We start from the raw sequence: 26,280 nt of genomic DNA on the forward strand, positions 1-26,280 counted from the left end.
CTCCAGGAAAAAAAGTCCCAGCCTCGCCTGATAACTCAAACTTTCCAGTTATGCTAACAACTTTGTAAATCTTCTTTGCACCCTTTCCAGTTTAATGACATCCTTCCAGTAGCAAGATGATCAGAACTCTAAATGTGGTTTCACCAATGCCCAGCTGTAACATGATGTCCCAAATCCCGTACTCAGTGCACTGACCAATGAAAGCAAGCATGCCTTCTTCACTATCCTGTCTACCTGTGACGCCAAAGGAACTAAACAACTGCACCCCTGGGTCTCTCTGTTTGACAACATACTCCAGGGCTCTATCATTAACTGTGTAAGTCCTACCCCTGGTTTGTCGTACCAAAATGTAACACCTCTTAATTATCTCAATTAAACTTCATCTGCCATTAATAATAAAGATTATTAATAAAGATTCTGTTGTACTCTTAGACAACCTTCTTTACTGTCCACTATACCACCTGTTTTGGTGTCATCTGAAAACTTACTCAGCATGCTTCCATAGTCTCATCCAAATCATTTATATAAATGATGTACAACAGTGTACCCAGCACCAATTCTTGCCACACACTGCTGGTCTCAGGCCTCCAGTCTGAACAGCAACCTTCCACCACCTCTATCTCCTACTGTCAAGGTAAATTTGTATCCAGTTGGCTACCTCTTCCTGGATCCCATGCGATCTAACAATGCAACCAGTCCATCATTTGGAACCTTGTTGAAGGCGTTACTAAATGCACAAAGCCATGTTGACTATCCCTAATCAGTCCTTGATTATGTGATGGTGATGCTCCTTTAACAAGGTTATGTTGTCCTTGGTTTTTTTTTCCAAAGAGGTCATAAAGGCAGAGGTTTCTAGAAGTCTAGAAATATCTAGCTGAGAAGACCTTTAAGTGTTTCTTTTAAACACTTGTACAATGAAAGGGGAGTTCTCCCAGTTCAGGGTTTAGTTTGGTTTGGTTTTAGCAAGCTGTTTTGTTTGCAGCTGCTGGTCAGGTTTTAGCTGGGAATCCAGAAAAGCTGGTGGGGGTCCGACAAAGCAGTTCAATGCTGATCCTCTCTCTCTCTCTCTCTCTGACACCTATCCTGTAAGAACCTGTGTTTGAGTTTTGCCAAGGGGGTGTTTATGGGGATGTGGCAAGTATTTGGAACAGCATTATTAAGTTGTGATCGAGTTGATTGTTGAGGAAGAATTTATTCTCTTATGGAATTCTTTACCTCAGAGTGATGTGGAGCTGGGTCATTAACTATATTCAAGGCTGAGAAAGACAGATTTTTAGTTAGTAAGGGAATCAAGATTTGCAGGGAAAGTATAAGAAAGTGGAGTTGAGGATTATCAGACCGGCCATGATCTCATTGAATGGCGAGCAAATTTGGTGGGTGAATAGTCTACTGTAGACACCTCCTGAGTCAAATTATCTTTTTCAAACCCATTTATAATTTTGAGCACTCAAATCTCGAAACTTCCTGTATTTGCAGAAGAACAATGTCAGCTTTTAAAAAATCTCCACATAACCGAAGCCCCTCATCTCTGGTACTATTTCAGTAAATTTTTCATATCATGATGGTAATGTCATGAAGAGACGTTTCATCTTTCAAATAAGAGAATTTTATTATCCTGCCCTTGTGTATTATTAATGTTCCTTTCCAATTATATGCCAAAGCTGTGATCTTGTGTGGGTCTTGTTGGAATTAGACGCAATGCTAAAGCTTTACCGGCAATTGGAACTGAACACTATGCAGTCTTCCATGAACATCATTGTATTTAGATGTGAACTGTGTTAGAATACCCTGAGTTAGTAATCCCATGGAAAGACATGATTTTTGTTGCTGTCTTTGTTGCTGCTGGTAGCTCTTGAAGTTTACTGAGGTAGACATGTGACAAACTAAGGCTTTAGTTACCTCTTTCAATAGAAAGTTGAACAAAACAACAGTTGTGATACCTGAAACAGATATGTTGAATAAAGATTGAAAACACTTGTGGCCTTCACTGCTGTTAGTAGTGATGATTGAGCATTCTTTGTGATCTTTGTAGACTTGATGATATAGATCATTGTTAAACAATGAACCTGTGTTGCTTGATATGCAGCCTGTCTGATGTGTGTCTGTTATCTGAGGTAACTTGGCTGCAAGGTTTTACCTTGTTTATCCCCAATACATTTTTAAAAAAATCCTGTGGTGGTGCAGTGTGTCACCTGGCATTGGCCACTGTTTGCAAGTTGTGTGCTAGAAAATTCTTATACTTATGGCTCTCGTTTCTGTGATTACTGTTTATTTCCCTGAGTGCACAGGAAGATTTCAAAATCCCCTTTGTTATGCTGACTACAGCCAGCTGTGACCAACAGTTCAGTGCTCCATTCTTTTGAATCCTTACTTTGTAAATCTGCACAAGGTTTTCATGAATGACTTGCAATAAGGATTTCACAAGGAAGAGGCTCGTTATTCTTCTTACTAATTTTCAAGAATTCATTTTTGTACAAGAAGAATCCACAGGGCAAGCCTGAATATGACCAATACTTCATTATCCTTGGTTCTCCCACTCCAGTGGCAATCTCGAATAGCACACCATTAATACTCTGCCCCTCAATGAACTCTTGGACCTGATTCTCCTTCTGAATAGGGGTATTCATTGAAGCTCTATTGTGCCAATATAGGCCAATCTTGTACCACCATAGAGATTCAAATTCTGACTCTTTTTAAAATAGTCTGCTCTCTGTCTTATTCTTATAAAAAAATCCATACTTGTGTAACTTGAGTATCTTTTAAATCCATGGCTACATTTTCCTGCTGCTCTAGGTTTGAACCAATTGCTTATATTTTCTTTTTTACCCTCTCCTGATTTCCCTCACTATTCTTTCCTTTCCTATCCTATCATTCGTTATGGCTCCTTTCATTTCTGCCCTTGTGGGTACTTTGCCCACTAATCCTTATACCATGCATTACTAAACCTCTGTTTTCCAATTCCCAAAGTTGAATCCACTTGATAAGCAGATATCTACTGTTGGTGTATCTCCTTGCATCTCTGCTGAGAGGCAATCAATGAATCCATGACTGCCAATTGAAAATTGTAACTTCAATTGTCTGATCCTCCCATTTTCATTCCGCAACTGGATGGAAGGGCCACTGACTAGCCTCATCAAGCTCCTCTCCATTGTATTCATCTCATGAAGCTCTGTTCCTATGAACTCTATCAGTAGATCAAAAATCAACATTCCTTTCCACGTTTTCCTCCAGAAATTTCCATTCACAAGCAGACAACCTCAGCCATCCACAATCAGGGACAAATGCATTTCCGTCATGGCTTTGATGAGACTTTGTTTATGAATGATGGTAATTGCCCATTTCTGAAGTGTCCTCACCCAATTCTAATTTCAGCTACCTGCAAACTGCAGCATTCAGGTCTGATCTCATGGCCTCACATATGATCTATTCCTTTGAGCAAGTGTCTATCTGAATTGATCTTTCTCTCATTTCTCCCTCAGAAAGATCTATTTCTAATGCTCCCTGAAAGCCTTATGCCATGTTGGTTACTGAGGTATCCTCCTTCCTTTCCCCTCTCAGCCTGTGCATTGAATGTCTCTATTTTCTCAATGATTTTCAACTCTATTTTGCTGCTTTATCTTATGTTTTATGATTTCATTTTCCTCTCTAAAACCACCCTTCAATTAAGCGCTCACCTGATTACCTTCCATCATTCTATTTTCCATGCAGACTCTACTCCCTTTGTCTTCATTGTTGACTGAGTGGTCTCAAGCCATCTCGTTATTCTGTTCTTCACTCATATCTCCCTACCTTTTGTCATTCCTGTTTGTTCATCCATCCCTAGAGAAAGAAATTCTCCCAAGTTGCTTAAAACTTTCAAACAATTGTGCTGTTCTTAATCATTGACCCTGCATTCGTCATGGTACTTCTGCAGCCATCATTGCTCGGTTTGTCTCTTTAACCAAGTTGTTCCTTGTCACTCTCTCTATCTTGGTCATTTCTTCTGTAAGATTCCCATTTTCGTTCTTAAGTCTGAAGTTGACAGATATGATTGTGTTTGGTATGCCCATCAATGATGAAACCTGTCAAACTTATGTGCTTCCCTCTGCTAAGAATGAGACAGGATCAGGTTCAAGAGAAAAGCTAATCCTTGCCTCCTTTCCTCTTTATATCTGCTCTATAAATGGGAGTTATTATTGATCACACTTAAGACATATGCATTAGAACAACTTAAGATTAGCTGATAAATTGACAGCACCAGATAAAAAAAATACACATCCATCTGTGTGGCGTACCACTTTCGAAATCCATTAGTTGCTTTAAGTATTTTACTCTTCAATTCTACTTCCTTTGATGCCCTTTGTCCAAATGCATGTCAGAGTACTGAATGAGGTTTGTTTTGATGCAGTCATCTCTACATACAGCAAATCTGAAGGAACTAAAGAATAGGCAGTCGCCTTCTTATTTTGACCACAGCTCCAAAACATCTACAGGCATAAGCTTGCCAATCTTAGACTCGGTGGAGTATCTTCATTGTGATTCTAGTCAGTTGACATCTTGCATGTCCAATTAATGTTTTATATTTTGCATTACTACATTTGTGTTATTCTTAAAAAGAATGTCTTGTGTTTGACAGATCAGCAAATAAAAGCATGTGAATTGTTTTCGAAATAGCTTTTTTTTGTATCTGACTCTCTGCAGCCTATTTTCAGAGAATTCATCATATTGATTAATTATAGTTCAGAGCTATTGGGTCCCAACAAAGCAGAAATAATTTTTTAGCAGCGGAAAGCTGGTGATGAATCAGAGCAGTAACAAATGAAGTTCCTTTTGTACAGTGACTTCCTATATGGTATGGAGGAGGCAAATTTTTAGATTTGCCAAAGAGCTCAAACTGAATGACTAGATATTAGAAATGTTTGCTAAAATAACTACAAATTAATTCAGAAACCATTATAAAGTTTTCATTGACTTTTATTAACCTTTGGGATTAGTAGTGCATTGTTCTAATAAGGGTTCTGCTGAATTTCCCAGTGAAGCAAACTGGGGGATAGGTTTGGTTCCTCTGCTGAAGCCAGGAATGGTGGTGAGAGCTGAAACAACAGTATCTCCAGCTGGTGTGCCAGTTCCCTGATTCCATCCCACCTCTGAGCCATCTCTGTGACAGGGAAGGGCACAGCAGGGTTACCCACCTATGAGCAGCGTAACCCATGCTACTCCTCAAGAACATATGGATGCTAATTACAAAGGCCAACCAGGATTTTTCACTCAGCCTCTAAGCCACTGCAGGCAGTGGGTATCAGTTTTATTACCTGGTGGTGACCTCCTGGAAACAGAAAGTGGGACCAACTCTCCAGCAGTTGAGCAGTTTTCCATCCTTGGCTATGTTCAGCAGTAGCCACAGGCAAGGTTATGGAGAGGGGTGACATGGCCGTATGTTCCATTTTTAATTAAACTTTAAAGGAGTTGGAGAGAGGGCCCCTCCGTCTTAAAATGCTTTCTCCCTTAATTATACTGACTTACAGCTTTCAATCTATAGAGGGAACTTGGAGGTAACGGTGTTCCCATGTATCTGTTCTTGTCCTTCTGGATGGTACTGATTGTGGGTTTTTGAAGGTGCTGCCTGAGGATTCTTGGTTCATTTCTGTATTGCTTCATACATGTGGAACATATTCTTGCCAATGAGTGTTGGTGGTGGAGGGAGTGATGTAGTACCAGTCAAGTGGGCTGCTTTCCTGGATGGTGTCAAGCTTCTTGAGTATTGTTCAAGCTGCACTCATGCAGGCAAGTGGGGAGTATTCCATCACACTCCTGATGCAAATGGTGAACAAGCTTTGGGGAGTCACGTGGTGAGTTATTCACTACAGCTTTCCTCGAGTTTAACCTGCTTTTATAGCCACTGCATTTATAGGGATAATAGGAGTTCATATTCTTTCAATGCTAACCACCAAGATGTTGATGGTGAGAGGTTGGCAACAATAAAGCCTTTGATATTGTCCAGATCTTGCTGCATTTTGACATAGCCATCTTCAGCACCTGAGGAGTCTTGAATGGCGCAATCATCAGTGAACATCCCCACTTCTGACTTTATGATGGATGAATCGTCATTGATGAAGCATCTAGAGATGGTTGGGCCTAGAACACTACAGACATGCCTTCAAGCTGAGATGACTGACTTCCAAAAACCACTTGCCTTCATTTGTGCAAGGTATGACTCCAACCAGTGGAGTAGTCTTCCCTTGATGCACCATTGACTGCAATTTTGCCAGTGCTCCTCGATGATACTTGGTTAAGTGGGGTCTAGGTGTCAAGGTTTGTCACTCTTATCCCCCCTTTGCAGTTCAGCTCTTTTAATCCATGTTTGAACAAAAACCATAAATGAGACCTGGAACAGTATGGCCTGGCAAAATTCAAAATGAGAAGCTGTGAGCAGGTTATTACAAGACAATTGCTGCTTTATATTATAGTTGATGGTGCCTTCTATCACTTTCATGATAACTGAGAATAGACTGATGTGTGATAATTGACCGAGTTGAATTTGTCCTACATTTTGTATAAAGTTCACGTATAGGCAATTTTCCACATTACTTGGGAGATGCCAGTGTTGTAACTGTATTGGAACACCTTGGTTGGGAGTGGGGAGGGTGCAGCAAGTTCTGGAATAGTCTTCAATACTATTACCAGATTGTTGTCCGAGCTTATAGTCTTTACACTGCCTTTAGCCATTTCTTGATATATTATGGAGTGAACCAAATCATCTGAAGACTAGCATCTGTGCTGCTAGGAAACTTTGGAGGAGGTTGAGATGGAGCATCCTTGCTTATCAATGCTTCCCCCAAGCATTAAGAAGGAATGCTTAATGCAAAATGGAGGAGTACTGATGCCTCAACCAAGGGGTGGGGTGGTACATGATATTCAGCAGAAGCTTTTCTTGACCCTGTTTGAGCTGAAGCCATAAGAACTGATGGAGTCCTGAAAGGCTCCCAGGGCAACTTGTTCCCAATTGTATTTCACTGTGATAACCCCACCACTGGGTCTGTTCTTTGGTGAGGTAGGACATACTAGAAATGATGATGGTGTTCTCTATCAGGTATGTGTCTGTGCATCCGGTTGTTGTCTGTGAGACCTCTCACCCAACTAGTCCCCAGATGTAAGCAAGGAGGACCTTGCAGGGTTGAAAGGACTGAGTTTGTCAAAGTCATTTATGATGCCCATGTCAATGCCATGTGCTCCGTCTGGTTTGATGGCATTCTAGAGGTTTCTTGGTCACTTTCAGAGAATAGTTAATAGTCAATCACTTTGCTGTGGGTCTGGATCACTTGTTACCAAGAATAAGAGGGTGGTTTGTTTGTGGAATGAACTGCCAAAGGAAGTGGAAAACACAGATTCAGTTACAATATTTAAAAGACATTTTGTCAGGTGCATGATCAGGAAAGATCTAGAGGGTTATGGGCCAAAATCAGGAAAGTGAGACCAGTTTACCGAAGGATCTATTTCCGTGCCGTATTACTCTTTGACGTCTATGACATATAATGGAGATGTCTGGCATCCTGTCTTGTATGTAACAGTCCTGTGGACTGGCAACTGTGCAAAGCATAAATTACACTCATAAGAACAAGAAACATTGAGTGGACAAGGGTACATGCCATGGCAGAATGCAGTACATAATCCCTCCCTAATTGAGCTACCTATGGGCATTAGCTTCCTGCAGCCATCTCTGTTCAGCTGTTTATCAATTGGGATGGCCTCTTTTGTGATGCTGAGGGAAAAGAACTTCCACTGTTTCCTGGACAGCCTTCAGGAGAACCTCCCCTGGTGGTGCCACTAAAGCATGACACATTATTTGTGTGGTCTTTGAAATCTACAGGGGTGGATGTGGTTATGAACAGGGGTTGAGTGATGTTCTGGGTTGCACAGAGTATAGTGCTGTCCTCTTGGAGACCAGAAGGTCCCAGCAGGGACCAGAATCTCCAGCATCCCTGACCAAAACATTTGACATTTTATCTGTGCATGCAGATGAAATGGGCTAAGAAGAACATAATAGCATGAGAAAACGTAATCCCACCACTCCTCTTTTAGACACAAAATACAAGATTCCACTGCAGCATGATTACCTTCCCCCAAGCCTGGAAACAGTTAGAGTTCTGTTTCCTCTCTGCAAAAAGATAACACTGTTGAGGAAGTCAGCCCTGATGTGGTGCTAATCCTATAATCATTCTTGAGAATTATCTGGTGACACCTGCTGGTAAATGCACTTTGTACGAGAACTGCACAGTGAAGATTTGTTAGACAAACTTTTTTGCATATAATCACACAAGTGTATTTTTTCCCTTGATTTTGAAAAGGAAAAGATTCTCGAACTAATTATCAGCTCATTAAAGTGTTCCTTCCCTGACAAACAAATTCTGGTCGGGACTCAAAACGGGCGATTCTGGTCCAGATGTACGACATTACCACTGAACCACTAAACTTCTTGTGTAACATATTTAACAGATCATAAGATTTTAAAAGGAAACATTTGGTCATAATCTGCAGATGATAAGATCTATGCCAATTTTAGACAACATTTCAATGCATCCTTCAATGGCCCAGTCAAAACAGTAATCAGTATTTTGAAAAACATCATATGATACCAAGCTATCTAGTTGTGCTTTGTAACTAAAATGTTGGATTTTTTTCTACTCGTTTGTGGGTGATGTTAGTAATGTTCTCACTACATATCTTTTCTGCTGACAGGCTTCTGATGTTTGTGTACAATAGCTTTTCCAAAACTGAAAGTCAGTGCTGGGAATAGTGTTAATATGCCGAACAGTGTGTGCAGAACCCGCTGCACAGCTGAGAAAGAATGTTCGTCCCCAGTTAGGCCAATAATTAGTGTGCAATCTCAATTGCCCTTGAGAAAGTGGTGGTAAGCTGCCTTTTTGAACTGCTACTGCCCTTTAATGTAGGTACACCCACAGTGCCGTTAGAAAGGGATCCCCACAATCTTGACCCAGTGACACAGAAGGAATGGTGATATAGCCCAAAGTCAGGAAGGCATGGGACTTGGAAGGGAACGTGAAGGTTGTGCTTCTCTCATATCTGCTTCCATTGTTCTTCTAGATGGTAGAGGCTACAAGTTTGGAAGGTGTTTTTGAAGGAGCCTCGGTGAAGTGTTGCAGTATATCTTTTACATGGCACATCATGCTGCCAGTGCACATCGATGTTGGAGCGTGTCGTGTTATATTTCAAAGCTAATATACAGTATCCATTCTCATTATATCATCACTGTGTCATATTTTGTGAGCTGAACTGAGGGCACTTGAGGAATAGTATGCTAATAAAACACATGCTACTATTTGTAAGGTAGTTTCGCCCATCATAAAAGTGCTGTGGCTGGGAAACTAACATGGCAGATGGAGTTTAATTCAGATAAATGTGAGGTGCTGCATTTTGGGAAAGCAAATCTTAGCAGGACTTATAGATGTAATAGTAAGGTCCTAGGGAGTGTTGCTGAACAAAGAGACCTTGGAGTGCAGGTTCATAACTCCTTGAAAGTGGAGTTGCAGGTAGATAGAATAGTGAAGAAGACATTTGGTATGCTTTCCTTTATTGGTCAGTGTATTTAGTACAGGAGTTGGGTGGTCATGTTGCGGCTGTAAAGGACATTGGTTAGGCCACTGTTGGAATATTGCGTGCATTTCTGGTCTCCTTCCTATCGGAAAGATGGTGTGAAACTTGAAAGAGTTCAGAAAAGATTTGCAAGGATGTTGCCAGGGTTGGAGGTTTTGAGCTATAGGGAGAGATTGAATAGGCTAGGGCTGTTTTCACTGGAGCATCGGAGGCTGAGGGGTGACCTTAAAGAGGTTTATAAAATCATGAGGAGCATGGATAGGATAAATAGACAAAGTCTTTTCCGTGGGGTGGGGGCATTCAGAACTAGAGAGCATAGGTTTAGAGTGAGAGGGGAAAGACATAAAAAAGACCGAAGGGGCAACCTTTTCAAGCAGAGGGTGGTATGTGTATGGAATGAGCTGCCAGATGAAGTGATGTAGGCTGGTACAATTGCAACATTTAAAAGGCATCTGGATAGGTATATGAATAGGAAGGGTTTGGAGGGATATGGGCCGGGTGCAGGCAGGTGGGACTAGATTGGGTTGGGATATCTGGACGGCATGGATGAGTTGGACCGAAGGGTCTGTTTCCGTGCTGCACATCTCTACGACTCTGTGTAATAATACCCTGCTGACTGAAAAATTGTCAAATCAGAGAGATTGAATGTTGAATGTATTAGACAGGTTTTGAATCAAGCAGGTTGCTTTGTCGTGGATGATGTTGAGCTGCTTGAGTGTGGTTGTACTCATCCAGCCAAGTAGAGATTATCCTGTTACACTCCTGACAGTCTTTGAGAATTCAGAAAGTGTGTTACTTTCTGAATCCCCAGAATCCCCAGCTTCTGACTTACTTTTGTTGCCACGATAGTTAGATATCAACATCACTATCTCAGGCTTGCTGCAGTGCTCCAGTGAAGCTCAGTACCAGCTGGAAGAACAGCAATTCATTTTTCACCTAGGGACTCAGCAGCCTTCCAGACTCAATATACAGTTCAGTAACTTTCGGGCTTGAGCTTTCCCGTGTTCTTACCCCAACCTCCACTACCAGGCCTTGTTATCACATAACATATTACATATCATTGTTATTAGCCACGAACACTCCCCATTAACAGCTATTCACCCTCCTGGCCAGATTGTTATCTACTCCTATGTCTGTTTAACTGTTCTCTCTATTTGGGCTCTATCCCCACCGATCATTTACTCCTTATCCCCCCACCCCCCCCATCTTCTGCATATAAACCAACATTTTCCCCACTAACATCAGTTCTGATGAAGGGTCATTCAACCTGAAACGTTAACTCTGATTTCTCTCCACCAGCAATTTACTTTTTTGACTAAGATATCTAGTCCAGTTCAGTTCTGGTAAACAGTAACCCTCAGGATATTGACAGTGCAGAATTCAGTGATGGCAATGCCATTGGATGTCATGGGGCAGTGATTGTATTGTCTTGTTGGAGATGGTCATTACTTAGCACTTGTGTGGCACAAAGTTTGCTTGCCATTTATCAATGCAAGCCTGAATTTTGCTGCATATGTACCCAGACTGCTTACTATCTGAGCAGTTGTGAATGGTGTTGAAAATTGTGCAATCATCAGTAAACATATCACTTCCAAACTTGTGATGGAGGGTAAACTGAAACAGCGAAGGATCATTGGACCTAGGACATTACCTTGAGGAACACCTGCAGTAATGTCCTGTGACCGAGATGATGAGCCTCCAACAACAACCATCTAACTATCTTCCTCTATACTAGGTTTGACTCAAATCAGTGGAGTATTTTCCTTCTGATGAAGATCAACCAGATGAGAATTGCAGATTTTCCATTTTAAATGATGAAAGTGAATCAGATGTGTTTTTGCCACAATTGACAATAGTTTCACAGTCACCATTAGACTAATTTATAACTCCTGGATTACTAGCCAGTGACAATAATACTATGGCACTGCCCGTATCCCCTGCTGCCATATAATTTTTAACAGGTCTTTTGTATTGCTTATTACTATTGTTAAAGCTGTCCTGAGGAGGAGGAAGAACGTTTAAGTGAATTTGAAGAGGACAAGCGTATTGCTGAGGCAAGAGCAGCCAGGACCCGGAAATTCCAAGGTACGTGCTTATGAAAGAGGCTGTTCATTGTTCCCATTATCTTAAATAAGCACGTTAAGTGCTGTTGCAGGAAAACACTTTGCAATTTTCCAAAACAGGAAGCAATTTCTATAGAAGTACACACAAAAAAAACAGGTTTATCTGATCCAGAGTAGATGAATTTTGCCAAAAAGATGTCAAACACTGAAATTAAACTTACTGCCACATAAAGAGAAAATTTCATTTTAAGTCAACAACACAATATCTTAATTAATTCAAATAGTAGGTTTTTTTTCCTGTTGCTTCATTGATTGGGAGTTTAGCAAAAAATAAAGACTTGACTTTACCATCTTGGCTCCTTTTGTATCATGTGACTTTAGACCAAATCTCAATTTACATAGCTGATTGGCTTTACTTGAAACTTTTGCAATGTCGGAGGACTGGGTGGCGGCATTGGTATTGTGTTGTGCTCATTGTCCTGCATTGCAGAAGCATAGGCAGTAATAAGTGACTACTTATTGAAGAACCAGATGTCAATTCTTGATCCCCACAGGAACTGAATCAAACTTCTGCACCAGTTCAGATCCAATAGGAAAGTCCACTCCTGCCTGTTGATGCTGGCCCTACTTAATCTTAAAGAACGTGTGGCCAGCATCAAGGTCCTCAAGCTGAGTCCCCTCAACAGATCAGTGGTTATGTCAATGGTTTACATGCCCAGCATTCTGGATATGAAGACTGTTCTGTGCTCTGGTCTTAGAATATTATCTAGAATTATTCTGACATTTCATGAACCACGCTTCATGTGATCACTATTAATCTTGTTCTTTACATTTGGACTGCAGTAAATAGATCAGAGTCAAAGAGTGTGGTGCTGGAAAAGTACAGCCTGTGTGGCAGCATCTGAGGAGCAGGAGAATTGACGTTTTGAACATAAGCTATTCATCAGGAATGAGCTCATGCTCAAAATACCGATTCTCCTATGCTCCTCGGATGCTGCCTGACCAGCTGTGCTTTTCCAGCACCACACTCTTCGACTCTGATCTCCAGCATCTACAGTCCTCACTTTCTCCCTGCATTAAATAGATGACTGGCCTAGAGCGGTAACCTGGTAGAGGTAGAGATAGCAAGCTGTGTTTAGGACTCCATTTTTTTTCCCCATTCCTAAATTGGGAAGAGCAGTGCTTTACCTTCAAATGTCTGCTGTGCTTCCTTAGGAGGATACAAACTGCACATCTATCCCAAACTGCGGACAGTGAGCATCATCCTTAGATCTCAAGTTTCATGGTTGTCTAATATCCTGTTCCTTTTGCCATCATTCCAGGGTTCAGTGATTTGATGACTCGCGAAACAACCTGTATGTTGTGGATATTTAAGTGAATAGCGTTTGTGCCCAGCTTCTTTCACTCCCTCATCCAGACAACTATGGTGCAATGTGCATGCCACAAACATAGCAGCTGAAGGATGCTTATTTGATTTGCAGTTGTTCACACCAAATTGCTGCTGTCTTCCAACACCACAACTAACTTCTGCTTAAAATGACAAATTTCTTGCTTGGGTTGTGAATGCTCACACAGAATTTATAGTGATCATAGTAAAATTAAAGGTATTAGTACCTTTCTAAATCTTCCACACACCCAAGTTACGATCTGACTTGATCATGACACGTGCAGCAGTTGGTATGTGAGACAATCCCTTTGAAATTGAAACAATTGGTCCTATTTTATATTATGGAATGTATATCACTCTGCTTTATAATTTAGGTGAAGTGAGTGTGATAGAATGTATCCTAACATTAAGTGACAAGGCTACCTAGATCAAAAACTAACTTAAATGATATGCAGAACATTTTTTTGTTTAAAATAACTTATCTAAAAATTTGAGGGTACACGAGAGACTGCAATTAACTGTAAGATATCTGATGGATCCAACAAACAGACTAATAGAAAAGATTGAGTTCAAACAAAAATGGGATTATCTGAAAAAGGGCACAGGGAACATGGTTATTGGGTTTGTGATTAATTTAAATGTCTACAATCTAAGGCCAAGACTGCAGCAATCATTATAAACACATGGAATTATATTTAACATGTAAGTTCATTTATAAAACTATAGGAAATAGGGACAGGAGTAAGCCATTCAGCCCCTCTTGCATACTCCACCATTCATTGGGATCATTCGACAATCCTCATTACTTTCTTGTCCAATCCCCATAAGCCATGATTTCTCGACCGATCAATCTATCACCTCAGCCTTAAATATACACAAGGACTCTGCCTCCCTCAGCTCTCTGTGGTAAAACGTTCCAAAGATTCTCAACCCTCTAAAAGAACAAATTCCTCCTCATCTCAGTCTTAGATTGGTATTCTTTTATTTTGAGACTACGCCCTCTGGTTCTAGATTCCATGAAGGGAAACTCCTCCCATCATTTACCCTATCAACTCCCTTAAGAATCCAATATGTTTCAATGAGATTCATCTCTCATTCTTATAAATTCCAGTGACTAGAACTGCAACCTATTAAACCTTTACTCATAATAGAATCCCTCCATACCAGGAATCATCCTCGTGAATGTTCTCTGAACTGCCTTCAATGAACTGGTATTTTTCCTTAAAACAAAGGGTACGAAACTACTTTCAGTACTCCAGATGTAATCTCAACAATGCCTTGTGTAGTTGCAGTAAGACTTCCCTGCTCTTATACTCTAACCCCTTTGAAATAAGGGCCAACATTCCATTAGCCTTCCTGATTACCTGCTGCATCTGTGTGCTAGCTTGCTGCGTTTCATATACAAGTATCCCCTAGTCCCTTTGTGTTACATCTTTTTGCAGTTTCTCTCCATTTAAATAATATTCTTTTGTTCTCCCTTCTAAAATGAGCAACTATTCATTTTCTCATCTTATACTCTATTGGTCAACATTTTACCCACCGACTTAACGTAACAATCTCTGTCTGTAAACTGTTTGTATTCCTTTCACAGCCTGTCTTTCCACCTATTTTAGTGTTGTCTGCAAACTTGGTTATAGTGCATTCACTTCCTTCTTCTGAGCCATATTTGTAATCAGCTGTAGTCCCAGCACTGCTCCCTGTAGATCCCCACTAGTCTCCGATCGCTAACCTGGAAAAGAAACTCTTATCCTCCATTTTCTGTTTCCTGCCCATGAGCCAATTCTCTATCCATGCCAATGTACTACTTCAACACAGTGGGTTCTTATCTTATGACTTAACCTTTGTGAGGTACCATATTGAACATCTATTGGAAGTCAAAATACAACACATCTGCATATACCCCCTGTCTAGTTGAGACTTCCTTGAAAAATTCTAATAATTAATCAGACACATTTTCCTTTCATGAAGCCATGCTGACTCTGCTTGATTAGATAATGATTTTCTAAATGTTCTGCTATTACTTCCTGAATAATTGATTCCATTACTTTCGAACAATTGATGTTCGGCTAATTGGCCTATAGTTACCCTTTTTTTTTTCTTTCTCCCTTTTTGAATAGGGATGTCACATTTGTATTTTCCCAATCCTCTGGTACTTCTCCAGAATCCAAAGAGTTTTGGAAAATTACAACAATGCATCCACTATCTCCACAGCTACCTGTTTTCAGATCCTAGGATGCAAGCCATCAGGGCACTGACCTGCCTTTTGCCCCATTAGTTTGTCTGATACTATTTCTTTAGTGATGGCAATGAAACTTAATTCCTCTCCTGTATTCTGTAGTATTAATGAAATATTTAAAGTATTGTCCACCATAAAGATTGATGCAAACTGTCTGTTTAACTCTTCTGGCATTTCCTTTTTCCCCAAAATCATCACCTCAGATTCATTTTCTAATAGGACTTTGTCCACTTTGACCTCTCTCTTCCTTACTATATCTGTAAAGAAGCTCTTATTGTCAGTTTTTATAGTCCTCGCTAATTTGCCTTTGTAGTTTATTTCCTCTGTCTTTATTATCTTTTTAGTCCTCCTTTCTAGATTCTGAATTTATCTCAATCTTCATGGCTATCACTGATTTTTGTCTACTCTCCTTAGCTTTTTTGGTTAGCCATGGTTGATTTATCCCTCTCTTAGACTCGTTCATCCTTAATGGGATGTATATTTGCTGAGAGTCACAAATTACCTCATTATTGTCATTCCTGCTAGCCTAGTCATCCAGTTCCCTTTAGCTAACTCTATCTCTCATTTCTTGGTAACTCCCTTTATTAAAGTTAAACATAGTTGTTTCCGTCCCAAGTTTCCCACTCTCAAACTGAATATTGAATTCTACCATGTTATAATCACTACTTCCTAAGGGACCTTTTACTCAGAGGTCATTTATTAAACCTGCTTCATTATCCATTACCAGATCTAGGATAGCCTAAGTCCCTCATTGCTCCATGGCATATTGGTCGAAGAAACTATTCCTAATGCACTCTATGAATTCCTTATTATATGAATAATTTGATTATCTCAGTCAACATGAAGATTAAAGTCACCCACAATTATTGCTCCATTCTTTTTATGTGCTGCTATTATTTGTTGAGTTATTGTCTTTCCTTTGGAATGGCTATAGTTTGGGCATATGTACACTACTCCTACTAATGTATTCTTTCCCTTGCTGTTTCTCACCTCCAACCAATTGGACTCTACATCATCCAAGCCTAGATCATCTCTCACAACTAATCTCATTTAATTTCTTATTAACATGCTATCCCATGATCTTTTAGAAGCTTCATGTTGTACAGAAAGGCTAAATATCCCTGAATGTTGTGTTCCAAATACATGTGATATTTAGATGTGAAATCAATAGAAAAATGCTGAAATATCTCACAGTCTAACATAAATATTAGTAATATATCACCATTCTTGGTCCAGTGGTTTAAATTTTGTGAATAATTGTAAAATCAGTTTCAAATCATAGAAAAATAGGATTTCAGGAAAATCCTAGTAAGAGTATTTATCAGACTTTTGTAACTCCATACAATATTCCCTTAGATAAATGGATTTGATCTTCTATTTGACCTATTCATAATGGCCATCATTTCACAGGAGTATTCTGCATAGTATTCAATTTTTTTTGTGTTTTTATATACAGAGTTGATCAGAATTTTTTGTATTGTTTTTTGAAGGAGTATTAAATAATTATTTTTCTCTGCATTGTGGTGAAACATATCTTTACGTGTTGAACTGTAGAAAATTGCAAAGTGATTGTTGACCTTTCTGTACAGAGCGACTGAGATTCCAGGATCAGCTAGTTTGCAGCAGTTTGGAGGAGAAGCTCCAAATCTATGCAGAGATGGCTGAAAGAAATGGCTATGAAGAAGCAGGTCAGGAAACGCAGCTTTTGATCAAACCAGATACCATTGAATTTCCACAAGCTGGATTTTTATTGACTGCTGCAGTCAGGGAGGGTAGGAATATATTCCTCTTCCAAAATGTGTTTATTTATCATCTAATATTAGACTTCATAAAAATTCCAATTATGAAATAACAAATTTGATGAATTAACTGAAATCCTGTTTAATTCTTATTGCAATTTGTTTCATTTTCTCCTCGTTCTACAGCTGAAGGTCTGCTTAGCCTACTGACCTCTCAACCATGCAACTTTACTCAACAGTCACAGGAAAGTTTGGAAGAGTCAGTGATGCCACACAGACTGGAGTTGCTTGGGAACTTTAGTTTGGAAGCTTCACCACCATCTATGTGTAAGTAGAAGCTAAGGTATTTATAAGGAGTAATGCATTAGATGTATAGTTATAGAAGTGTTAGACTATTTAAAAAGAAACTCCATCTATATTATTGTACAGAAAATTGGAGGAGTTTTTAAGAAAGCTGTTATTTTCAGTACATGTATTTCGCCATATTTTTGTTGACTTATCAACTATCAACTTCAAGAATTAGGAAAATTAAGATGTATTAATAATTAAAATAAACATTACAAAGATAATGTAATCTTACAAAAGAATTAAATTAAAAATATCTTTTAAATGGCACTATAAAATAATGTAGCCATTAGTAATATATTGTTCATTTTCGGACTATCTTTCAGTATTTGCAGTGGGCTATTAGTGCCATTTAGTAATGATTAGTATTGATTCCTACCTCAATATGCAGATTATATGCTTTATAGATCATGTGCCAAGCTGAGTAATTAGGATACAGGATTTTTCACAAATGTTGCAAAATACCATTACTTCTCCTGGCACTCATTAAGTACTAGATATCTACCACTACTTGTTCAATCTTGCAGGTCATCTTATGACGTATTCTCAAATTGTAAAATACATATTGTTCTCTCAGACCTGTACAATTTGATACCTAAAACATCAGTAGATTTTCAAAATTATTTGAATATTATTTCTTTAATTGCTTAGTTATAGCTGATGCTTTAAAATAGAAAATTCTCCACAGGATGTTTTTTGGTAGTAACTTCACTATCTTGAGATTTTACTACCTGTCAACCTTTTTCCACTGATACATTTCTTTAGATCTAGACTGGGAAGATAGTGACAGAATCAGACAGAGTCAGTGTAGATTTACAAAGGGGAAGTCATGCTTGACAAATTTGCTGAAATGTTTTGAGGATGTCATTAGTTGAAAGGATAAGGGGGAGCTAGTGGCTATGGTTTCTTGGATTTTCAGAAGGCTTTTGAAAAGGTCCCATATAAGAGATTAGCATGCAAAATTAAATGATCAGCAAGCAAAATTAAAAACATCAGCATGCAAATTAAAGCACGTGGATTTGGAGTACTGAAATGGATTGAAACTGGTTGTCAGGAGAAACCAAGGGTCCTTTTCTGAGTGGCAGGCAGTGACTAGTGGGGTACCATGGGGATTAGTGCTTGGACTCCAGCTACTTACAATCTATATTAATGATTTAGATGAGGAAACTATGTATCGTACCTCCAAGCTTTCAGGTGACACAAAACTGTGTGGAGACAGCAGAGAAATTTCTGCGTGATTTGGACAAGTAAAATAAGTGGGCGGGTACTTGAAGATGCAGTATAATGTGGATAAATGTGGTACCAAAAACAGAAAGGTAGATTGTTACCTGAATGGGGATGGATTGATTAGATTAATCCTCATCTAATCAATGGAAACAGGCCTTCCGGCCCAACAAGTCCACACTGACCATCCGAAGAGTAACCCCACCCCCCTCTGACTAATGCACCTAACAACTATGGACAACTTAGCATGGCCACTTCACCTGACTTGCACATCTTTGGAATGTGGGGGGAAACCAGAGTACCCAGAGGAAACCCACGCAGACACGGGGAGAATGTGCAAACTCCACACAGACAGTTGCCCAAGGCTGGAATCGAACCTGGGACCCTGGCACTGTGAGGCAGGATTGGGAAAGGGGAAAGTGCAACAAGACTTGGGTGTCCTTGTGCACCAGTCACTGCAAGTAAACATACCAGTGCAGCAGACGTGGTATGTTGGCCTTCATAGTTAGAGATTTAGAATAGCATCCCTGGAAGCATACTTTCAGTTAATAGAATCTTTCCGCAACCTTAAGACTGGTGGCACCAATGGTTATGTCTGGTGTTGTAGAACCTATGGCTGAAGGTGTTCCAGCTGTAATTACATTTGGCAGTTTTAAGTGAACTATCTACATTAATATGTTAACATAGAAATAGCAAAAGAGATGTAAAAATAAGTGTACAATTTATGAAAATTGTCTATGAATCACATCTGCTTGCTCTGGTCCAGTTATCTTTTAGTCTTTAATCCTGCTTTTGTACAATGTGAAAAACCCACATTAGTACTGCATAGTTCTTGATGTATGGGATGCATAGCCAGCACCAACTTGAAAATAAACCTGGTCAATTTATTCATTCTGGTTAAAGACTTTCTTCATGCTGTGGTGACTTTTGAACTGCAGTGAGAAACCAGTGGTGGTACAGAGGCACACTATACATTGATGAATGAGCCGCCAGTGGAAGTGGTGGAGGGTGTTAAAATTACAACACTTAAACGGCATTTGGATGGGTATTTGGATAGGAAGGATTTAGAGGCATGTGGACCAAACACTAAACAAATGGGTCTAGATTAATTTAGGATATCTGGTCGGCATGGATGAGTTGGACGGAAGGGTCTACTTTTGTGCTGTACACCTCTATGACTGGCCATGTGTAAGAAATAGCCAACTGACTACCACTATAAATATACTGCACCACTTATTAAATAGTTAATTACCACACTTACAGATGATAGTTTCAACAGCATCAGTACTTTTGATTTTTTTTATTAAATAAAGGAGGTTTTTAAAATTAGAGCATAAAACAATACCCGAAATGTTAGTGTGTCAGAATGTTTCAATGCACATGTTAATAGCCAATACACCTGGCTGCTTTAGTAAAGCAATCTATTAAATCTCAACATTTCCTGACTCTACTTTCTTGAGCCACCTTTCCATCCAGTCAGCCAGAAATATGATGTATTGTGACAAGTATGTTATTTTCTTTTGAGAATTATTTTCTTTGCCTCACTCACTCTTTTGTTTCAACCTGATTGTAACAAGAGTATCTATTTATCCCAAACTTGCTGGCAAACCTGTGGTTTCTGTGCATGTTTATACAGATAAACTTATTGAAAGGAAGTGCAACTTTTTGGTTGGCTTGTTAAATGCTAAAACTTAAAAAGATATGTCATAACTGGTAGTTTTAGAAAGGACATAGATCATAAGTTCATATGATTTAGAAGCAGAATTAGGCTACTTGGTCCATTGAGTCAGCTCCACCATTGAATCATGGTTGCTATGTTTCTCAATGCCATTCTCCTGCCTTCTCCCCATAACTCTTGATCTTCTTACTAACCAAGACGTGTCTACCTCTGTCTTAAATACACTCAATGACTTGGCCTTCACAGCCTTCTGTGACAATGAGTTTCACCCATCCTCTGGCTGAAGAAATTCCTCTTCATCTCAGTTCTAAAGAGTAATTATTTCACTCTGTTGCAGTGCCTTTGGGTCCTAGTGTCTCCTACTACTGGAAACATCTTCACCAAGTCCACTCTATCCAGGCCTCTCAGTAAGTTTCAATCAGGATTCCCTCTCATCATTCTAAACTCCACAGAGTAGAGACCCAAAGTCCTCAACTGCTCCTCAAATGACAATTCCTTTAACCCCTGGATCATTCTTGTAAACCTCCTTTGGAACCTCTCCAGTGCCAGCACATCCCTCCTTAGCTACAGGGTCCAAACTGCTCACAATGTTGCAAACGTGGTCTGACCAGCGCCTTATGCAACCTCAGCAATACATCTCTGCTCTTGTATCCTGGCCCTCTTGAAATGCTAAATGCTAACATTGCATTCGCATTCCGAACTCGAATTGAACCTGCATGTTAACCTTAACAGAATTCTGAACTAGGACTCCTAAGTCCCTTTGTGCTTCAGAATTCTGAAGCCTTTCCCTAAATATAAAGTAGTCTATGCTTGCATTCCTCCTACCAAAATATATAGCCTCACACATTGTATTCCATCTGCTGCTACTTTACACACTATCCTATCCTGTCCAAGTCCTTCTACAGCCTGCTCATCTCCTTAGCACTACACATCTCTCCAACTATCTTTGTGTCAACTGCAAAGTTAGCAACAATGCCTTCAGTTCCTTCAACCAGATTGTTAATGTGCAACATGAATAGTTGTGATCGCAAGACTGACCCCTGTGGAACTCCTTTAGTCTCTGGCTGCCTTCCTGAAAAATATCCCATTATCCTCACTCTCTGCCTTCAGCCAGTCAGCCAATCCTCTATCAGTGTCTTTACAAAACTCACAAAGCAATCCAGACTGCGTTAATTGGGATCTACACTGTAACCATGGTTGTCATATTCATGCTGCCCTGTCTGCCTATGTATTAAAGTATTGGTCAAAGTGCAACAACAACTTCCAAACAAGTTTGTTTTGTTTTGTGTAGTTGCTGTTATATGCTGCAAAGCTGTGTCACCACCATTGGCTCCTGATTGCTGCTCAGATGTTAGCAAAACAGTGTGAAATAGTTTTAACTGGGTGAACAATTTGAACAGTTTTGTTTTCAGGTTACTACTGACTGCATTACGCATTCAGGATGAACCATGCAATATTAAAATTGATTTTTCACATTGTACAAAAGCAGCTTTCGATAGTCGGCATGTATAAGTGTGTTAACATAAGCATTAAAATTTCACTTTTCTTGTACCTCCTTACAGATACACCTGATACTAGGATCCCAAGTCCTCAGTTATCAGTTGCAGATCCATTGATGAAACAGACAGAAAGTGTATGGTATGGCTTTGACACTCCATTTTTGCAGACAGATGGTGAACTCTACAGACCTAAATCACATGACACTATACGACAGGTAAATAGCCACAGAAGATTGTGGATCAATCCTGATTTAAGAAAGATTACATTCTGATTCTCAGTGAATGACTGAACAGTTTGTGAGTTTGAACAGTGACCCCACTATACTCACCTCCATCTGTCCCTCACCTTCTTTCCCACCTTGGGAGTATTTACAGACAAATTATTTAATAATCAATTTGGACCTAAGGTGAAAGGTGGAATTTCAAAATTCCCTTGAAATTATACTTTTCTTCAAAATCCCTGTGCAGTAGGCTGACCAGAAACATTAAGTCTTTGGATTCATTTCACCAAATTTTATGATCCACAACATGAAATCCCAAGAAAAACTGAATTCTCGTACTTAGCTGCTAATGATTTACTAGACATGGCAAACATTCAAAAACAGCGCCAGAGACCCAGGTTCAATTCCTGTCTCAGGCGACTGACTGTGTGGAGTTTGCACATTCTCCCCATGTCTGCGTGGGTTCCTCCGGGTACTCCGGTTTCCTCCCACAGTCCAAACATGTGCAGGTTAGGTGCATTGGCCATGCTAAATTGCCCATAGTGTTAGGTGAAGGGGTAAATGTAGGGGAATGGGTCTGGATGGGTTGCTCTTGAGAGGGTCCGTGTGGACTTGTTGGGCCGAAGGGCCTGTTTCCACAGTGTAAGTAATCTAGTCTAATCTAATCTAATTAATTTGTTTAGAATCTGGTCTTGACTAGATTATCTGTTGGTACACTTTTTTCTCCACAACCTTTACATTGCTATTCATACTGTTGCACAAATGAATTTATTTAGAATTATGTTTTATCAAAAAAATTCTGTCATCAAAGGATTGATATTAAAAAAAGTCTTAAATGATAAATGAAAGTTCCTGAGACTTGCCAAAAATGGACAACATCTGCTAAATTCATAAACGGATTCCAGCTTGCTGTAATTATTTTCCAACTAGTTCTGTTTTCACTTCTTTCATCTCCTGAGTACAATTCAGAATAATTTGTCAGCCTGTTTTTGAATGGTTGCCATGTCTAGTAAATCATTAGCAGCTCAGTACGAGAATTCAGTTTTTCTTGGGATTTCATGTTGTGGATCATAAAATTTGGTGAAATGAATCCAAAGATTTAATCCCATAGGCTAACACACAAGGCTCTGTAGAAGTATTGCCAGGGAATACCAATAGATTACACATGCCGACATTTCCAAGCTTTTTGTATTTGATAGCCACTTAGGTGTGCACTGTGAAGCAAGAGCAAGTCGAAATGAATATTTCCATTCCTTTGCACATACTGCAAGCTATGGTTACTAAGCAAACTTTTATCTCTAAATAAGATTTTTATCTACCAGTAGTAATAATGCTGCAAACCACTGGCCTCGTAAAATTCAAACAGGAAAAACCAGTCAATAGATAGTTATTTCAAAGAGAGACAATAGACCAAATGGCCTCACTCTATTCTGTATGATTCAGTGGTTCAGTAAAGTAGCAAAATCAGTACAAAAAAAACATAAGCAACTTTGGCTTTAGAAAACTGATTGCCAGCTCTCATAAATTCCCTGGTTTACAGGCCATTGTTTAAACACCTTGGTACTGATTTTGAATTGTGCATTTTAAACATCCACACCACTGAATGCCAATCTCAGCTCTGTCACTGCGGGAGAACACTGCAGTAGTGATCATACCTTGGAACTAGGAGAAGCCAAGATTGTGGGCGGCACGGTGGCACAGTGGTTAGCACTGCTGCCTCACAGCGCCAGAGATCCGGGTTCAATTCCCGCCTCAGGCGACCGACTGTGTGGAGTTTGCACATTCTCCCCGTGTCTGCGTGGGTTTCCTCCGGGTGCTCCGGTTTCCTCCCACACTCCAAAAATGTGCCGGTCAGGTGAATTGGCCACGCTAAATTGCCTGTAGTGTTAGGTAAGGGGTAAATGTAGGGGAATGGGTCTGGGTGGGTGCGCTTCGGCGGGTCGGTGTGGACTTGTTGGGCCGAAGGGCCTGTTTCCACACTGTAAGTAATCTAATCTACAGGGGACAGAAAAGTCATTCAGTCTATTAAAGGCAAGGTGAGCTTTTAAGTTTATAATAAATTTCATCTGGGTATTTGTCACTTGTGAGAAAATATCTTAAACAAAAAATAATCATGAGATACATATTGTATTATATTAACAGACAGATTTATACCATAAAAACATGCCATTTTGCTGAACAGGTCTACACTAGCACTTACGCTTCCCAAAGCCTCTTACTGCTTCCTTAACTTGACCTATCAACATGTCTCTCCATTCATTGCTCCCTCATATGCTTCTCCAGCTTACCCTTAAATGCATCTGTATTATTTTCCTCAAATACTCAAAGTGGTAGAACACTAACAACTTTGAGCATATGAATGATCACAAATTGCTTCTTGATTATCTTTTCTTTATGGCTTTGAATTTTGCACTTTCCACTTACCAGTAGTCATAACTTCTCCATGTTTGCAATATTAAATTGCTGCATAAATTTCAGGTCAGCTCTCAATCTTCCCTTTCCTACAGGAAATAAAATATCACAACTATAACTTGGCACATACTTAGACAGAGGACCTGCCTTTGTGTCTGGACTTAGTATTCAAAGTGACTACTTGTTGTGTTCGGTTTACCAGTTTCTGGCTATTTCACCAGTTCCTGGCTATGCCACTAGGTGGAGGGCCTTGTGATTTGAGTTACTATATCAAACAAACTGCACTATTTACAGCTACTGGCTCATAACATGTACGTTTCTGGAACTAGGAGAAGCCAAGATAAATTTACTGGATTCTCAAATTTATATTGAATCTTCTCGGCACCGGCTTTAGTGAATCAAACATTCTGCTGTTTTCTTGGCTGAGGAAGGCCCTTGAAGCAGATTTTTGCTACTGAAGTGAATACTTGTTTAAGAAAATCTTATGAATCACTGGACCTGCCATTGTAAAATGTTCCCTGCTTTGTGGGATTTTCACTCAAGGGTTTCCTGCCTACCTTGGAAACTGATTGTAACTGGCCATATGGGCAGGCAAGGCAAACTGGTTAGAAAGCCTACCTTAGTATTGAGATTTAATTCTAGCTGTTTTAGAACTTTGAAGTAACTCCACGAAGGCCGGTATCTCATCACCAATCACCTTTTATTTTGCCCCTGCACATTACATGAACTCTGACCAGCTGGCTTAGAGCCAGTGCCTAGACTGTGAAAAATCCCTAATAATTCTGTTATATCTGTCAGCCAGGACTCCCTGATTGGCCTAAGGTTAACAGCCCTAACCAGGAAACTCATACCTGGCCAACCTCAAGCCGTCAACTTCTCCCACCCCTCACACATGCACAAACTCATCCCCACACCAATTTATGCATTGTACCCACCCCCATGATCCCCATAATTCTCATGCCAGCAATGGTTGCTTCCCACCACCATGTCCTCACGCAGTCCTGTGCCACCTGCACAGCCATTCACCCAGTTACCACCATAAACACACCTCAAGAACCACATGGAGTTGATACAAATATATCTTTAACAATCTGATAAATGTCTCAATCATGTACAGCAGAGAGTGAAAACTTCATCATAAAATCTCTAAAGCTTTCAAATCTCCTGAAGTGACTAATGTCTTATAAATAAAACAAACTCCAATGCAGCCTGTAAATTAAATATATCTATTCCCATAATAACTTCCATAAACTGTCAATCAAAACCATGAATTTCAAACTTCCTGTTGACAGTTGTCACTATTCAAATTTGACCGAGCATCCTTAATGTCATAATAGTAGCTATTGGGGAAATATCAACAAAGCACTCTATTGAAACTGCATGATCAGACGTTAATTTTTTTTATAGCCTAAATCAGATAGCCTATCAATCAAAGTCATCCGGCCCAGAGTATTTTCAATTCTCACTGACTCATTCAGTCTTCTTTGATGTTAAAGAGTGGTGCTTTAAAAAAAACTAAAGATCTGTGCTGTCTTTGAAAATATAGGGGGTGATGGATTCTCAGGGGAATGTAGCATGATCAGCCAAGTTTCTGGTATTGAGTCTGGCTCTAATGCAACGACGGGTACGTCGGGTTCCAAGAGATCAATTGTGTTAGGGGTTTCTCTAGTCCGACAAGAAACCACCACCATGTCCTGAAGAAGGGCTTATGCCCGAAACGTCGATTCTCCTGTTCCTTTGATGCTGCCTGACCTGCTGCACTTTTCCAGCAACACATTTTTAAGCTCTGATCTCCAGCATCTGCAGTCCTCACTTTCTCCCAGGTGACTGAGCTGTCAGTGGGGAAGCACTTTGGGGCCAGCGACCATAATTCTATTAGATTTAA

General features: G+C 39.8%; 1 protein-coding gene across 5 annotated transcripts in view; it reads left to right on the forward strand.

The window, feature by feature from the left end:
* Nucleotides 1-26,280, forward strand: part of arhgef28a (Rho guanine nucleotide exchange factor 28a) — a 468,925-nt gene that overhangs the window by 336,699 nt on the left and 105,946 nt on the right. For all 5 annotated transcript variants that reach the window (XM_043707577.2, XM_088000126.1, XM_088000117.1 and 2 more), the window contains 4 exons: nucleotides 11,585-11,676; nucleotides 16,867-17,049; nucleotides 17,203-17,343; nucleotides 21,826-21,977. In XM_043707577.2, coding sequence (XP_043563512.2) covers nucleotides 11,585-11,676; nucleotides 16,867-17,049; nucleotides 17,203-17,343; nucleotides 21,826-21,977 — 568 coding nt within the window. The remainder of the gene's footprint in view (nucleotides 1-11,584; nucleotides 11,677-16,866; nucleotides 17,050-17,202; nucleotides 17,344-21,825; nucleotides 21,978-26,280) is intronic.

Source organism: Chiloscyllium plagiosum, unplaced genomic scaffold (genome assembly GCF_037043375.1).
Source record: "Chiloscyllium plagiosum isolate Xiang-an unplaced genomic scaffold, Cpla_swu_hap1 HiC_scaffold_2, whole genome shotgun sequence".
In the NCBI taxonomy this organism is placed as follows: Eukaryota; Metazoa; Chordata; class Chondrichthyes; order Orectolobiformes; family Hemiscylliidae; genus Chiloscyllium; species Chiloscyllium plagiosum.